The sequence below is a fragment of the Mustela erminea genome, chromosome 16, assembly GCF_009829155.1.
Source record: "Mustela erminea isolate mMusErm1 chromosome 16, mMusErm1.Pri, whole genome shotgun sequence".
NCBI classification, from domain to species: domain Eukaryota; kingdom Metazoa; phylum Chordata; class Mammalia; order Carnivora; family Mustelidae; genus Mustela; species Mustela erminea.
In genome coordinates this window covers 56,527,609-56,544,961 of record NC_045629.1, presented here as the reverse complement: position 1 = coordinate 56,544,961, position 17,353 = coordinate 56,527,609, and the positions used below count along the sequence as shown (strand labels likewise).

General features: G+C 37.3%; 1 protein-coding gene across 1 annotated transcript in view; it reads right to left on the bottom strand.

Moving 5' to 3' along the window:
- Nucleotides 1-17,353, bottom strand: part of PKHD1L1 (PKHD1 like 1) — a 156,462-nt gene that overhangs the window by 45,196 nt on the left and 93,913 nt on the right. The window contains exons 51-58 of the mRNA XM_032315885.1: nt 13,689-13,840; nt 12,607-12,766; nt 11,889-12,060; nt 8,312-8,400; nt 7,306-7,454; nt 5,333-5,462; nt 3,899-4,017; nt 2,812-2,941 (exon numbers count right to left, since the gene is read on the bottom strand). Of these exons, the coding sequence (XP_032171776.1) occupies nt 2,812-2,941; nt 3,899-4,017; nt 5,333-5,462; nt 7,306-7,454; nt 8,312-8,400; nt 11,889-12,060; nt 12,607-12,766; nt 13,689-13,840 (1,101 nt within the window). The remainder of the gene's footprint in view (nt 1-2,811; nt 2,942-3,898; nt 4,018-5,332; nt 5,463-7,305; nt 7,455-8,311; nt 8,401-11,888; nt 12,061-12,606; nt 12,767-13,688; nt 13,841-17,353) is intronic.

Below are 17,353 nucleotides of genomic sequence, written 5' to 3'. Positions count from 1 at the left end.
CTCTCTCTTCTGAGACTCTCATGATACAAATATTAGTGCATTTGATGGAGTCACTGAGTTTCCTAAGTCTATTCTCATGATCCACAATTCTTTCTCTCTTTTGTTCAGCTTCATTTTTTCCCATTATTCTATCTTCTATATTATTTATTTTTTCCTCTGCTTCCATCCTTGTGTTCACTGCATCCAGTCTGTTTTGAATTTCAGTTATTCCATTTTTCATTTCTGACTGATCATTTTTTAACTTATTTATTTTTTACTATTTTATCTTTTAAGGGCCTCATGAAATCGTCCATTCTTTTCTCAAGTGCAGCAAATATCCTTATGATTGTTGCTTTAAATTATCCATCAGGCACATCACTTATATGTTTCCCTTAGATCTCTGGCCATGATCTTACCTTATTCTTTCTTGTGGAATGAATTTCTCCATCTTGCCATTTTGCCTACATCTTTGTCTTCTTCTGTGTGTTAAAAAAGCCTGTTATGTGTCCTGCTCCTTGGAATAATGGCTTAATGAAGAAGATGTCATCTAGTGTCCAGGCCCTGGCACTTAAAGCAGTGTCTCTAGTGTGTCCTGTGTATACTCTGCTGTTGTGTTTTGACTGCTCTATCCTTCAGGCCAGTAATCTGCAGAGTTTCTCCTTGCCTATGGCAGGTCATGTTTGGTCCTTGGCCAGGGTATGGCGAGTTTTAACTGGGTATGCTCTGTGGTCTGCTTATTAAGTAAGACCTGATGCTACTTCCACTAGAACTGAAACCCTGCAGAACTCTCTGGTTAGGAGACATGGTATGGGCAGGGGTTTCTGATGGTCTTCTGTGGATTTGGCCTATTGTATTGGGAGTGAGGCACACTTGATCATGAAGGGCCACACTGGCAGAGTGCAGGGGTATGAGACTTGCTGTAAGCAGGATAGACATCCAGTGCCAGTGCTGTGCTTTTTACTCCAGTTGGCTCTGCATTTATGCTGAGGGGTGGGAGTGGGAAATGGTGCCAGGGAGCTCCTTTATCTCCAAAGAAGAGTCACTGTGCATGCTGCATCTCAAGGAAGCACTCCCAGAAGAACAAATAATCTCTGCGCTGTATGTCCCAGGTATTTTTCAGATCACTGGTTACACAATGTCTCCCCTTATCGATTGTATGCTTGCCTTCTCTCCAGGAGCAGTGCAATGTCCTCTAGGCTCTATCTCAGCCAAGACTGCTGACTTTTTAAAACTCCAAGCTTTGTGGAGGTGGTGTGGGCAAGGGGCTGTGCTGGCTTTCTGGGGAAGGCTCTCATTATGCTTGGACTGAGGCAGGCTTGACTGAGAAGGGTAGTCATGCCAGAGCACAGAGCTGTGGGACTTGGAGCATGCAGTCTAGTCAGTCTAGTCAGTGGGTGTTGGGCTGAGCTGTATTCTACATGTGTCTCTGCACCTATGTTGAGGGGCAGGGGAGGAAAATGGCACCTGCTGCTCTTTTGTCCATGGAGAGAAATCTCCTTGAAAGCTACCTCTTACAGAAATGCTCCAAGAGGAGGGAACAGTCTTTGTTTTTCATGCATTCTTCAGATCCTGTCATCTCTGCCCCCTCACCCCACTTGTTCGTCTACTTGCCTTCTCTTCAGAAACAGAGCAATACCCTCAGGGCTCCATCCCAGCCAATCCCCCAACCTTTGAAACTCCAGTTTTCAAGACCCACTGGTAGCAAAACTTCATGAAAATCAGCCCCCGTTTTCCTAGCCAATGGTTTTGGGGAAGTGGTCATCTTATACTTGCCCCTGTGTGCTATGCTCTCTCTTGCCTTTCTGTGCTACCAGGGCTTCCTCCCCTATGCAAAACCTGTGATCTGTTTCTCCCCCAAACCAAGTCTCTGCACTTACTACCTTCCTCAACGTGGCCTCTTCTCTCCTTCTATCTGTGAACTTTCTTCGGTTAGACTTCAGAATGATTTCTTGAGTATTTAGAATGACTTGATAGTTATCTAGTTGTGTTTGAGGGACAAAATGAGTCTAGGGTCCTCCTACTACATCGCCATCTTAGATCCCTCCATGATACTTTTTAATTTATAACATGAAATGCAATCAAAAGCATTTCTTCTATTTACACCAAAAAATTATAATCAGCAATCTTATAATAACACCATGATACTTTTAAAATTAGGATAAAGATGCTTTTGAGTCAAAGGTTCTGAAAATTCAGTGTGCATAAGTACCTGGGTGGCTCAGTCACTTAAGTGTCTGATTCTTGATTTTGGCTGAGGTCATGATCTCAGGGTCCTGAGATCAAGCCCTGTGTGGGGCTCCCCACTCAGCAGAGAGTCTGCTTAAGATTCTTTGATTCTCTCTGCCCCTCTCCTTCTGCCCCTCCACCCAACCCCACCCCACCACCAGTGCTCACACTCTCTCAAATAAATAAATAAATAAATCCTTTACAAAATCACCTAGAAGATTGTTTAAGATAGAAAGTGCTAGTCTTGGGGTGCCTGGGTGGCTCAGTGGGTTAAGCCGCTGCTTTCGGCTCGGGTCATGATCTCAGGGTCCTGGGATCGAGTCCCACATCGGGCTCTCTGCTCAGCAGGGAGCCTGCTTCCCTCTCTCTCTCTCTCTCTCTCTCTCTGCCAGCCTCTCTACCTACCTGTGATCTCTCTCTGTCAAATAAATAAATAAAATCTTTAAAAAAAAAAAAAAAAAAGAAAGTGCTAGTCTTGTCCCATGGGATATTATATAGTAGTCTTGGCTGAATATTTGCTGAATCATTACAAAGGAGAGCACTAAAAATGTGAGTATTTCAAGACATTTAATTACAATTCTATTTAGTTAGAAAACAGCCACTTACCAAGGTGAGTGTAGGAAAGGGTATCATTGAGAATGAGAATTTTCTGGTCATGCAGGATTTTAATGATACTTCTAGTTTCTGTCTGGTGGAAATCATAGCTTGTGGTTGTTATCACAATCTCTTCTCCCTCCTTAGAAAAATTCAAGTGCCAAATTCAAGAACAATTTTTAAAATAGGTTTCTATTTTTAAATAATAACAGTTTAAAAATTCTAATTTAATTCATATCTGATTAGCAACATGGTATTATCAGAAGAAACTATACATTGAAGTCTCTAAAAATAAATATGTTTGAGTTTGATATTAAGGATTCTAAATTTTGATTTATCTCAACATTTCCTCAAATTTAATTCAGTCATTAAATAAAATCATAGGTTCTCTCTTTGCTTAGAGGACCCCTTTCAATATTTCCTGTAGAGCTGGTTTGGTGTTTGCAAACAAACCATAAGTGACTCTTAATCTCACAAAACAAACTGAGGGTTGCTGGGGGGAGGGGGTTTGGGAGAAGGGGGTGGGATTATGGACATTGGGGAGGGTATGTGCTTTGGTGAGTGCTGTGAAGTGTGTAAACCTGGTGATTCACAGACCTGTACCCCTGGGGATAAAAATATATGTTTATAAAAAATAAAAAATTAAAAATAAAATAAAATAAAATCATAGGTAATATACTTTTAAAAAATTAAATAGATCAAAGCAAATATATTCATATTCTTAATAAAAACTGGTCAGCACAATATTCTTAAGACTTAAAAATTTCCCCAGACTTTTTCTTTTTATGTATTAACTATTTCTTGGTATTCCTGAAATGTGGGAAAGACAGACATAAAAAACTTTTCTTACTCAAAAACTTTCATATTTTCCTTTCATAACTAATATATAAATAATATCTTTATATATTCTGAAGGCCCTTTAAAGATCCCAATTTTTAAACACCTGCTCTGAGGTAAGCTTTAGAGTATAAGCTAATACAAAATATACATTTTTCAGTTGATTAATCCTACAAGAAAGTAAATGTCCGTGAAAGTAAGAAACCTTTTTAAGTTGACCCACTATGTGTTTTCAGTTCCCACCACATACTATTTCCTGTACCTGCCAATCCACAGCATCCTTTAGAGAGAGGATTTTGGATCCTGCCTCTGCAGTTTCTGAGAGCTTAGTTTTATAGATTGAACGTGGAATTCCATGAAGATCCAGCTCGCCAAATACCCCTGAAGGAGAAAAACTTCTATTTATTTACCACATAGTACTGAGTGAGGTGCTAGTATAAAATGAAACAGTACATTGATATATTTTAATAAGTGATTGGACATTTTAGAAGGAATGGAATGAATTTGGATTTTTTGCTCAGGGCTATACAAGAAGACTTTGACCCTCTGACCCACTTCTAGGAATCTGGTCAATAGAATTAAAGCCCGTGCCCAAGGATATGGTGAATAAGGATGCCTACTTTGGTAATATTTGAACATAATGGAAAAATTCTAGTGTACATCAATAAGAGGATGATGGAATAAATTATACTAATATAGTAGGGTTATATACTTTAAAAAGGAAGATGGTTATCTATAAATGTTGATCTGGAAAGATATCCATAATACATTAACTGAGTAAGAAAACTTAGTATCTTTAGTTCGACATGTAAAAACTACTAACTATTAATACTAGTTTCCTCATGATGGGGTAGAATCGGAAAGACATATATTTTTTCTTAATAGTTTTCCTTGATATTGTTTGTGTTGTTTGAAATGCTACCTTTGAAACAAACAAAAAAAATAAGCTCACAAAAGCAAATATTTTTCAAGACTGAATTTGTCTGTCTTGGGACATTTACCAGTGGGGAGCTGACTGATTCAATCTGATGTTATTTTTATGTTCCTCTTTCCTGACTGTCACTGTTTTAGGGACTCTGTGGGAAAGCAATGGCAGCACATGCTTGTATGTATCTTTCTAATAAATATCCATCAGTGTTAATGAATGTGGTTACTACTTAGGAGCAAATAAATGCTCTCAGTTCCTTTACTTTCCAGGCTTTGATAGGAATATGGGCAGCCATACAAATCCGACTGGAAAATATAAAGTTTAGCCTCAGTTACAATTAGATAACTCATAGTAGAGACAGTTGGTTCACAGATTATTAAAACTGTAAGTGGAATAATGTACAGAAAAGTTAGCTTTTAAGGAAAAGGACACCAAAATATGAAGAAGTATGCTTGTTTATATAAAGGGAAAATTATAAAGAAAACCAGATTGGAGAAATAATACACAAATTGAGAGATTTATGTTAGTTTTGCAATGGATTGCATTTTAGTTTCAAATACACACAACTATACCTATTTTAGGGTAAGATGTTTTAATTAAAAATTTTAAATTTATTTTTATAACCCTTTAGTGTAAATAAATGTCTATAAAAGTTTCTGATATTATAACACCTTGAACTGATCTTGAACTGATAAGTATTTTAGTGCTCTATGTTTTAAAATAGATTTCAAGACTGATATGATACTTTTAGTATCTGGAAATACATACCTAAGACCTTTGATCCTTGATTTGGTCCTTCTGGAAGAGTCCACTCTGGAGTAGAATGATTTCCTCTAAGAACAATCTGTAATTCTCCTTTAAAAGGGTTATCTTCCCAGCCAGCAATCAATCTACCTCCCTGCAGTGAAGCAGAAAATTGTTAATACTTAAAAATTGAGCAGAAAAGAATTTCACCCGCAAAAAAAGGAATTAGGAAGATACTGGCAGCCTCTAGTGAAAACAAATGAAATCTGTTTTACGAAGAACAGTAATCTATGTGAAAGTGACCTTGATTTAACTCTGTCACTTTGGGATGGGCAGTTTAAATGACTTTTCCAAGGTCAGTTTCAGTAGGTACTTATGGTCAGTGCAGTACCTAAAACTGAGACCTGCTTACACCAAAACTCGTACCATTTGGACAGATCATGTTTTCTTTTGCACCATGTGACATATACGGAATACACTCTTCACACTTACATCCATGCTATGGCCAAGTAGGGTCCCTCATTGTTAATAATAACAGCTATTACTAAATGCTTACTGATTCCATGCCAGCCATAATGTGTAAGGCTTTATGTCGATTATATCATTTGACCTTTATATTAAACCCATGAATTGCTATTATTATTCTCGTTTGATAGGCGGGAAAATTGGTGCTCAAAGTGGTTAAATATCTTACCCAAATTCCCAACTGACAGTGAGGCTTAAGGACTCAGTTGACACTTTAATTTACCTCAAAGCTCATGCATCTAAATACCAAGATATTGCATATTTTTAAAGCAGTAAAGCCCTATTTTTTTATTAAGATTTTATTTATTGGGCAGAGAGACAGAGATCACAAGTAGGCAGAACAGCAGGCAGAGAGAGAGAGAGGGAAGCAGGCTCCCTGCTGAGCAGAGAGTCCAACTCTAGGGCTTGATCCCAAGACCCTGAGATCACGACCTGATCACGAAGGCAGAGGCTTAACCCACTGAGCCACTCAGGTGTCCCATTAAGGCCCTATTTTTATCAAAGAAAAGCTACTACACACTTAAAAAAAAAGATTGTATTTATTTATGAGAGAGACAGAGTGAGAGAGAGAGCACGAGAAGGGGAGAGGGTCAGAGGGAGAAGCAGACTTCTGCTGAGCAAGGAAGCCAATGTGGGACTCAATCCCAGGACTCCAGGATCATGACCTGAGCCAAAGGCAGTTGCTTAACCAACTGAGCCACCCAGATGCCCACTTCTACTTTTTAAAAAAATTTGAGATAGAGAGCAACAAGAGTGAGAATGAGCTGGGGGAGGGGCAAAGGAAGAGGGAAAAGCAGACTCCCCGATGAGCCAGGAGCCCAATTCCAGGATCCTGGAATCATGACCTGAGCAGAAGGTAGACCCTTAACTGACTGAACCATCCAGACACCCCTAAACACTTTTACTTTTAACAGCACTTCATAGCTTGTTTCCAGAACTCCTGGGGATTCTCTAGTAGTGAGACCAAGTTGTGGGTTTAGGTTTACCTAATAGTAATACAAATATTCTACATATGATTAAAAATGGGCAAACTTCACAGTAAGAAGTAGCATGATTACTCCCTAAGGAATATGTAGCCACCAGTTGAAAGGAGAGTGGAAATATGTTGGACTTAATGAGGCTTGCGTCTCATAGGTTAGAGTCAATTGGGTTTTTATTCATATCAATTGAATATGCTTTCGTTTTTGTTTTTTTTTTTAAAGATTTTATTTATTTATTTGACAGAGAGAGATCACAAGTAGGCAGAGACACGGGCAGAGAGAGAGGGAAGCAGGCTCCTTGCTGAGCAGAGAGCCTGATGCAGGACTCGATTCCAGGACTCTGAGATTGTGACCTGAGCCGAAGGCAGAGGCTTAACCCACTGAGCCACCCAGGCGCCCCTGAATATGCTTTCTTGTAATTTTTTTCAGGAAATAGCCAACATCTTAGAATTTGACTAATAAAGGTATAGACCGTAAGACCCTCCCTCTTACCTGAAGTGATATGTAGGTAGCATTCAGAACAATTTTTCGGTAAGAAGACTCTGCAGCTCCCGTGTTATGTTTATCTTCCAGTTCCAGAACTCCCCAAATAACGAGACTTTCCATTGGTGGAATATCTGTGTCTGCTACAACCCATGTTCCTATAAAACAATATAATATAAGAAATAAAAAACAATATAATATAAGAAATATAATTCGTAATATAGCTTATAGATAAATGAAACAAGGTGGGATTGGGAGGGAGACAAACCATAAGTGACTCTTAATCTCACAAAACAAACTGAGGGTTGCTGGGGGGAGGGGGGCTGGGAGAAGGGGGGTGGGGTTATGGACATTGGGGAGGGTATGTGCTATGGTGAGTGCTGTGAAGGGTGTAAACCTGGCGATTCACAGACCCATACCCCGGGGGATAAAAATATATAATATGTTTATAAAAAATAAAAAATTAAAAAGAAAAAAATATATAGCTTATAGATAAAAACACTGACACCCTTACCAGTGAGTCTTGGTTTCAAAGTTTATAACCCTTTTTCCACACAATGACTTATTCTTGACTCTTCCAGAAAATCTATTATCCTTAATATTCACGTTTAAATCCACATAAAACCCAGGGGTGCCTGGGTGGCTCAGTTGGTTAAGTGACTGCCCTCAGCTCAGGTCATGATCCTGGAGTCCCAGGATTGAGTCCCACATGGGGCTCCCTGCTGAGCAGGGAGTCAGCTTCTCCCTCTGACCTTCTCCCCCCCTCAGGCTCTCTCGCTCTCTCTCTCTCTCAAGTAAATAAATCAAATTTTTAGGAAAAAAAAATAAAAAATAAAAAATAAATAAATTCACGTAAAACCCAGAAGGCTAGGTCTGGTATGCACAACACACTACTAGAACCCATCTCTTCACATTTGCTCTCTCAAGGGGTGTGGCATAGAGGTGCAATTCTAACGCTGTGCTATCTGTCCTAATGTCACAAACACAGGCGTTTTGTCTATGTTTATGTACTTACCTTCAGGAATAACCACATTTGCTCCTGGGTGAGGTATAGTATAATTATTTTCTCGAGATGATTGCCAGAAAGAATCATTGGACCATAAGCTGAAAAGAGAAGAGAAATAGTTCCACTAAGGATTACCTTTACGTACTTAACGACCATCTCCTTATACTACATGTTTTGGGATGATAGAACGCAAATTAGAGAATTTACAATTTCAGTAAGCAGGCAAGCTAATAAGTACAATTGGTAGAATACACAACACATATGACTATACGTACAGCTTTTTTTTTTTCTCCATTAAAGAAAACTTCCTTTTCATCTACAGTCCGAATCACCTTTTCTCCCATTAAATCCTCATTGTGATACCCAGATTTTAGCTAAAATGTAAATTATTTAATATCCTTATAAGATTTCACATGGTAGAAGGGTGCCTGGTGGCTCAATGGATTAAGCATCACACTCTTGATTTTGGCTCAGGAGATGATCTCAGGGAGAGACTAAGCCCCACTTTAGGCCCTTTGCCTCGTGGGGAATCTACTTGAGATTCCCTCACTCCCTCTCTTTGCCCTTCTCCTGGCTTGCTCTCTCTCTCACTCTATCTCTCAAATAAACAAATCTTGAAAGAAAAAAAAAAAAGATTTCACATGGTAGAAAGTGAAAAGAAATTCATCCCTTGTCCTTTAAAGATCCTTACATATGGCGCTACTGCATGGGGGCAGGCAGTGAGAGGATAGGATTGTTCGATTTTGTGAAGGGAAGGCTAGAAGGGTAGTCTCTGAACTGGTAAGGATGCGTCAATGAGGTTAATGCCCTGGGCTGGGATCAGGGATGTCATGTCTGCGACCAGAGTGAAGGTTATGCTCGTCTGAAACAGATAGAAAAAGTGCTTTGGAGGAGAAGCAGTCTCCACTTTTCATCATTATACCTTCCAGAAACCACCCCAATGCAAATTGTTGCAAAGAATATGATTATAAAGTTGATGACATTTTCCCACTGGAAAACATTTACAATCAGAGGTTGTTTCCAGAACTAGTAAGAAATTTAAAAATTCCATGATACGAATTCTGGAATTCTACAAAACAGTCAATATATAGTTTGGTTGAAGTGTACTTACATTATACATTTGAATTATTAAGTTTTATAACTAAGAAACATGTTAAAATTCATTATAAAAATTTGTTTTACTAGGTTTAAAAGAAAGATTAGCAGTTAATTTAGAATTAACAATAAAACATTATTTTTCAGGAAGCAATTTCCGAGAAGGTTATGTTTAACAATTGTTATCTTTCTAACTAAAAAATCTGACCAGCATTGTATGATTCCATCATTGATTTTATCTAGTTTTTCTCAAGATTAATAGCCTTTCATTCTTATCCCCAACAGCATATGCATGTTATATATTGTTCTTCTTACTGCCCACGGTTATGATCCATAGAGCCTAACACCTCTTAAACAAACCATATGTGTGTTGCATATTAGGGCTTTGTATCCTAATCTTGAGGTACCCATCCTGGATCAAGATTCTGTTTATTTTCACTGATAGCTATCTGCATAATATAATTTAATAAATCCAGTTATAGCTATTTCTAGTGAGCAGAACTCATACTGTCAGGGCTGGGGGGAAGCTATATGTTAAGACATACACATTTAGCATACCAACATATTCCTCTATCACATCCTGGTCTAGACCAATCTAAATCTACCATGTGAGTACATAATAAATATTAATTAAATTTTCAATAATTTTATCTACCTTAGACTATATAAGGACTTTTGGCCAATAACCCTGATGGCATGTCTCTCTAAATCTTTTCATGAAAAAAAATAAAATAAAGTCTTTTCAGGAGCCTCCCTCCTCTCTCCACCAGCCCTCTGTAATACTGACAGAGGAGCAAAAGTGATCTTTCCAAAATGTAATTTGGAGTACATTGCTTCTCAGATGAAAATCATTTAAAAGCTTTTTCTATTTCTTAAGACTAACTGCCTGCACGACCTGACTGGTCTGATTTCCACTTGTTTCCAACACCATTTCCAGGTCACTCTCCTCTGCTCACAGGGGTCCAGCCACGCTGTTTTCTCTGTCCTTAGATATGCCACACTCTTTCCCACAGCAGGGCCTCTGCCCAGGATGCTTTCTGTGCCTCGCACTCCCCCACCCTTCACATGGCCAGCTCTTCCTCACCCTCTGGGTATCAGCTGGAATGTCCCCTCCTATGAGAGACTATCCCTCATCACTGTACCAAAAGGAGGTCCCTCCCATACTCCTCTCTCCCAGCTGCCTGTCCATTCCCCTTATAACCTTTATCACAACTCACACTCGTGTGCTTTTTTTCATTTACTCTTTTGTTTCCTTGCTTGCTTGTGTTGGTGTCTATCTCTTTGGTTAGAATGGGAGTGGGATGAGGGCCAGGACCACATCTGTGTTGTTTACAATTGACCCTCCAGTGCTCAGCACAGTGCCTGGGCCATAGCAGGTGCTTAAATATTTTTTAATGACCAAATTAATATATCAAAAAATTCAATTATTATTCTTTTTTTTTTTTAAAGATTTTATTTATTTATTTGACAGACGGAGATTACAAGTAGGCAGAGAGGCAGGCAGAGAGAGGAGAAAGCAGGCTCCCCGCTGAGCAGAGAGCCCGATGTGGGGCTCGATCCCAGGACCCTGGGATCATGACCTGAGCCGAAGACAGAGGCTTTAATCCAGTGAGCCACCCAGGCGCCCCTCAATTATTATTCTTATGTACAATAGTTACTGCTGTATCTGTATATTTTGGAATGTAATTCAAGTAATAAAAAACACTTGAGTTGTATTTGATGCATAGAAGCGGGTTATTATGTGCCCACGAAATGTTAGCTTTTTTCAACACAATTGCTATTTTTATGATTACCATCTGTCCCTAACAGATACAAATATACATCAGATCAGGATCATACTTTTAACGGCCTTAAAAGACTAGTACCAACTCTCACATGCTCGTTCCATGATGTCTGATGGTTACTATAACACAAGATAGCAAGTGATGTTCCACATGAAAAATAAAGATAAGGGGTTATGTAAGTTTCAAAGATAGAAAAATCATTTTTAGCTGTAAGAATTAACAGATATTAGGGGATCACACATTCTAAACAAAATTAAATAAGCGGTATTATGAGATTTGGCCCTGACAGTTATTGTAGACAAAAAGACACTACCTACTAAGAAAGGATTGGATTAATGAGATTTCATTTCTCTTGCTATTCCGGAGGTGTCACCAAGAAGTTCTGTGATCTTGGATAATTCACTAAAGGTCACTGACTTCAGCTTTCTCACCTTATCATAAGAGGGTTGGTCTAATAGTCCATATCCAATATTCTGCAAGTTACTAAGATTACCAGTAACATTCACACAAAACCTTTTGTGAGATTTTTTTCCATTTTCTCATCAGGGTGGCTATAAGGCCCATGTGAAGTACTGAGTGTGAAAGCGACTTGTGACTTACAAGGCATCGTTCAGGATGAGGACATTATTTTCTCACCCAAGAGTGACATGTGAAAAGAATTCTGTCAAGTGCCATGGAAGGTATTAACAAACAAAAGGCCTATATACTTATATGTGGCTGGTCGCTTCCTGGGAACTGGTTTTCTTGATAGGGGGTGTACAGGAAAGCAGTCCTGGAGAATGCAGCAGTAAGCTTGGAAATTAATAACCACATCTTTCACATCAGGATCCAGGGTCCCAGAAATGGGCTGGCTCTGCTGAACGTCATTTCGTCCTGACACTGAAAGTGAAACCATTTAAATTAATATGATGATGAAATGTAGACAAAATCATGGCAATTTGAAAATATTCTTTAGAAGATAACTTGGTAGAGGTTCAAATGTATGGGATATGTATGAAAAAATTCTGATGAAAAGCACATGTCGTACTGGGAAGCACACAAAATGTCCTGACAAAAAAAAATATTTTGGAACTCAAAATTTATTCTTGAATATTTTTTAGTTCCGCCAAATAAGAAAATGCTAAAACATGAAACAAAATATTTGACAGCTTCCTTTGTACTCATTTCCTCTAATTTTGTGAAATAAATGTTAGGGCCATTTGTAACCAGGTTGGCATTATCTCCAAACATAAAATGTAAGCTCTTTATTCAACTCAAGGTCTTTTTCAACATAAATTTAATCTCCAATCCTTTCACTCAGCAAACATTTCTTGAATCATACTATACAGAGGACACTCTATAACATATTTGCCCATTAAGCAATTTTTCTCTTCCTTTAGACAAAGCATTGGATAAAATAATCACTTTTGCCTAATGAATACATACCCAAGTAATATAGAGTACTTGTGTTTGCTTCAAGGTGCCAGTCTCCATTCTTGCTAGTATTCCAACTCAGCGGATTTGAAGAGCCATTCCTCATGTCAATAACTTTAAACATATCAGGATTTTGAGTGAAGTTATGAGATACGATTACATAATCTTCTTCCTAGAAGTGTTTGCCCCCAAATATGATTTTATATGTCAATATCCTGCATAACATACATTAATTTTGATGACATATAATTAGCCCTTATATTTAGACTTAAGTTTTGGTGTTAGTTTGTCATCCTACTTTCATATTTTGTTTAGCAACATTTTATATGCCTATGACAAAAATGCTAACTCTATCTGAAGGCAATGAAAATTGCTTTCTGTACACACACACCACGCGTATTTGGAGAATGTTTTATTTCTGTAGTATTTGAAAAGATTTAAAACAATGCTAGGTCTTGTTCTTGGCTGTACATATGCAGTGTAAGTAGAAGAACACAAATGGAGATGAAAACACCCAGTTCATTGGTGACCACTGGAGGTGGAGAGTGGGGAATGCGATAGAGGGGGCCATAGAGGGGGCTTTCATTTCATCAAAAATGTTTATTTTTCTAAAAAAAAATCAAAAGTAAAAATTCAAAGAATGTTTCACAGAAACATTTACAGAATGATCATTTATAGAGTGATCCAGATAGAGCTCGGTGGTGGGCACACCTATGACAGGAATTGGCCTGTCATTGTCTATATTTGGTATATTTTAAAATACAAATTCTAAAGTCCTTAACTGGTACCTGGAATATCATAAGCACTCAATAAATGTTAGTTACTTTCATGGTAATAATAAGAGGACCCAAGCTTAGTATTTGGGGGAATATGGCAAAGATATGGCTTACATCTGATTCCTCACAAAGTTCCTTTTTTTAGCTTGCTTCTTCGATTTAGGGTAGGTCATGAAGTGTGTGAGGACTTCGACAGGTCAGCATGTGAGGCAAGCACATTCTGGGCCTAACAACTGGTCTAAGGATAGGAAGTAGGCTGCATTCGCATAATATACAGTCATCATTATTAGAAGATGAATTTTATAGCTCTTTGTTTACCTTAAATCCATAGAATGTTGATGTATAGGATATATTCGTTATGTGATCTACATCTTTAAAATACCAATTAATGTGCTTTGCATTTGGAATTAGAGCCATCCATCCAGACATATGAGTCAGTCGTTTCTTCTGAAAGGGAACAATGCTTGTGCCTGTAGCAGAATATAAAACAAACAAATAACAGTGATCTCCACCTCTAGAAAATTACTTTTTTTTTTTTTTTTTACAAACAAGTGCAAATGGGAAAAATTAGCCTAGTCTTTGGAAGTGTCTGAAGAGGTCAGAATAGCATTTCATTTACTATGTTCTAAATGTCTTTGTTAACTGAAGGTTCCAATGTTTCATATTACACTTAACTGAAACATAAAGTGCCTTCTCATTTGGAATTCTGAATTGAGATGAAGTCTTTATTCCTTGGGGAAGATAAAATTCAAACATGATGATTAGTGACTGCTATGACAGAAGTGCTTAAATATATTAACACAATTCTTTAAATATCATTGATCTAAAACAAGATTGTTATTCTTTTAAGAGTGTTAATTAATTCAGGATGCTTGATTTATAGGGTATGCAAATATAAGTTCTAATTCTTTATTAGATTCGCTGGCATTTGTTGAGTTTATCAAAACCTGCATGACAAGTACTAATAGAAAGTTTTAATTTGAAGCTCTTAAGAATCTAGGCTACCATCAGACTTACCACGAACACTGGTCATGACACCCTAAGGTTTGTGAATGACAAACTTGCAACCTAAATTACTTGTTATGGGAAAAAAAAAACTACTTGATTTGGTAACGCTTTGTTCATGAAAGCGTACCTGACAACTTCAGGTAAAGATTTGAAAAGATTTCTTACAATATAAAGAAGACATGATTAATTGCCCATATTCTATTTTTTTCCCCTCCATCCCCTCTCTCTTTTCATCTTTGATTGACTTTCATGTTAAATTTGCAAACTCTTCCTTTGCAAATTTACAGGGAGGAAGCTAGATGAAAGATTATGAAATAAACTGTCATTCTTTTTCTTTGAAGAATAAGGCAAAAAAGTTCCAATATCAAGGAGGAACAAATTTATTAATTCTTAGGCTTGTGAATTAACATTATATTTAAAAAGACCATGAGCAAAGACCTTAAAAATATACAGTTCCAAAAGACCTGCTGGGTACGAGAACTAAGATTAGATTCCTCAGTAAATATTCATTTCTTTTTCTGTCCTTGAGTGCAGAGTAGACATCCCTAACCTGTTGATGTTGGTGATGGGACAGTCCTAAACATCTGAGAAGTATTTGCTGGATGAAGCTTGCCATCTTGAACCTCTACCACTGCAATGAAAAGAGCCTGCCCTGGGTTGCTGGCTCTCCGTTCAGCCTGCGCTCTGTAATAAATACATGCGGGAAACTGAGGGAGGAGCAAAGCCCAGTGGATCCTCACCTTCAAGCACAGCATCCTATCTGAGCAGAACCAAAATCAACCAATCCAGTCCTCAGACATGAGAGTGAAAACAATGATTGTAGGTTTAAGCTCTTAAGTTTGGGGATAGTCTGTCATGAAGCAACAGCTGACTTACATAAGAGTTCATGAAAATCATCCCAAACCTCCAGAATTTGCTCTACATTTGGTAGAACCAAATTCCACTGAAGTTTTCTGATGCATGGAATTATACTTTAACCTGAATTTGCTTGATAATTCTCTTTTTGTAAGTAAAACTAATTGTGAGGTGCCTGGGTGGTTCAGTTAAGCATTCAACTCTTGATTTTGGCTAAGGCCATGATCACAGGGTCATGATATCAAGCCCCACATCAGTCTCCCTGCTTGCTGGGCATGGTGCCTCTGTTCTTCTGTCCCTTCCTTCTCGTGCTCTTCCCTTCTCTCTAAAATGGATAAATACATTAAAAAAAACACTTATTGTCATTTTTCATAGTTATTTGTGTTTCCTTAATTTTTTCAGAAGCATTCATTTTTAGTATGTTGATTTTAAGCATCTTGGACTGAAATCTGAAGTTGATATTTTAAAAAAATATTACTAAGAATAAGTGTCTGAAATTAATCTACCATCTGGTCTATAATATCACTAATAGTACGTGTCTCAAATTAATTTGCCATCTGGTCTAACTTTACAAAGATATTCATAAAGATACATATATTCACACATATACACATAAAGCTATACACATCATATGATCACGTATGAGACACTTTGATAAAATTATCTAAAGTTATATATAAAGTTATATGTCCAATCTTATTTCCCACTGTTGTAGTATATTTGTTCAATTTTTGATTCATTTAATATACATATATAAAATGAAAACAAGTGTTCTATTTTTTCTGTTTTCAATTTTTAGTACTAAATCATTTTATTTGGCTTTAATGCAGATACAAAAAGAGTCAAATATTCTCAACTATGAGAGCTGTTTTATTTTTTATGTCACACTAAAAAGAAAAGTACCTGGAGTGATGTTTTCTCTACTCTGTAATTTGGTCTGAGTACTACAACTAATTCCATTGCAATTCAATAGTTACTGAGTTCCTACTATTTGCAATGTCTTGTGTTGAGTTATGTGGGTGACAGGAAGATAAATTTATAGATCTTTCCACCAAGGTGTTCAGTTTAGTAATTAAATAAAAATCTTTATTCCTGAAAGGATCTGGCAAAAAGGCCCAGAGAGACTTTACAAGAAAGCTACAATCTCATAAATTTAGAAGTATTAGACTTGTCGAATCAAAAATAAAAACACAAAACTTCTCTCTAAATCACCACTACTGCCACCACTAATAACAACAAAAAAAATTCCAAAATATTTAAAATGTTTAAATATTACTGCTTAAAAATTAATTGAGTAAGGTATATATCTCTCTTATCTTGCTGTATATTTAAAATAATTTACCCAGGGCGGTTCTACATTTCTGATATATTATCTTACACTATAAAATTATCTTAGACTGTTTTATAAAAATCTAATGTTCAATCTATTCACAGGTATGTCATAAAGTATTTGGAGATATGATTAAAAGTCTTATCATAAATAACTATTTTATAACATAGTAGTGGGAAATACTAACATACTACCTCACCAGATAAAATAACATCATTTGCTTTTGATGTTTTGGCTCCTTTTAGTTTTAGCCTTTCAGAAAACTTTCACAGCTACTGTTCTTAAAATACTGTTTATTGTACCATAGTCTCTAAAAGTTTAAGTAATGTTGCTCCATTCTGGACATCTGATTATCGGAAGAAAAGAAATGGCTGCCAGGTTCATAACATTAAGTCACCGAGGCAATGAGTATAACCATTACCCAGAGAGTAGGTGTATGTCCCTTTCAATTCATAGGAGGAAGAAACTCTAGTAAGAATGTTCTAAAGCTAACTATAATAACTGATAACATCATAATAAATGATAAAAGAGGCGCTGCATACTTACCGTTTTTCTTACAGATTCATTGTTTGCCATACTCCATGAGTTTGGACAAAAGGAGGCAGAAGAAGAAGCAAGGCAAGGAGGAATGTGAAATGAGCTACTTCTTCCCCCGACTCTCTCCCTGTGAGGTTGTAGGGGGTTCTTGGTGGGCTCCTGCCTCTCTCAACCAAAGGGCCATCCCCATTTACCTTCCTTGTTTGGCTGGTGCAATCGCCAGATAGATCATGAGTAATGACAGCAAATTAAT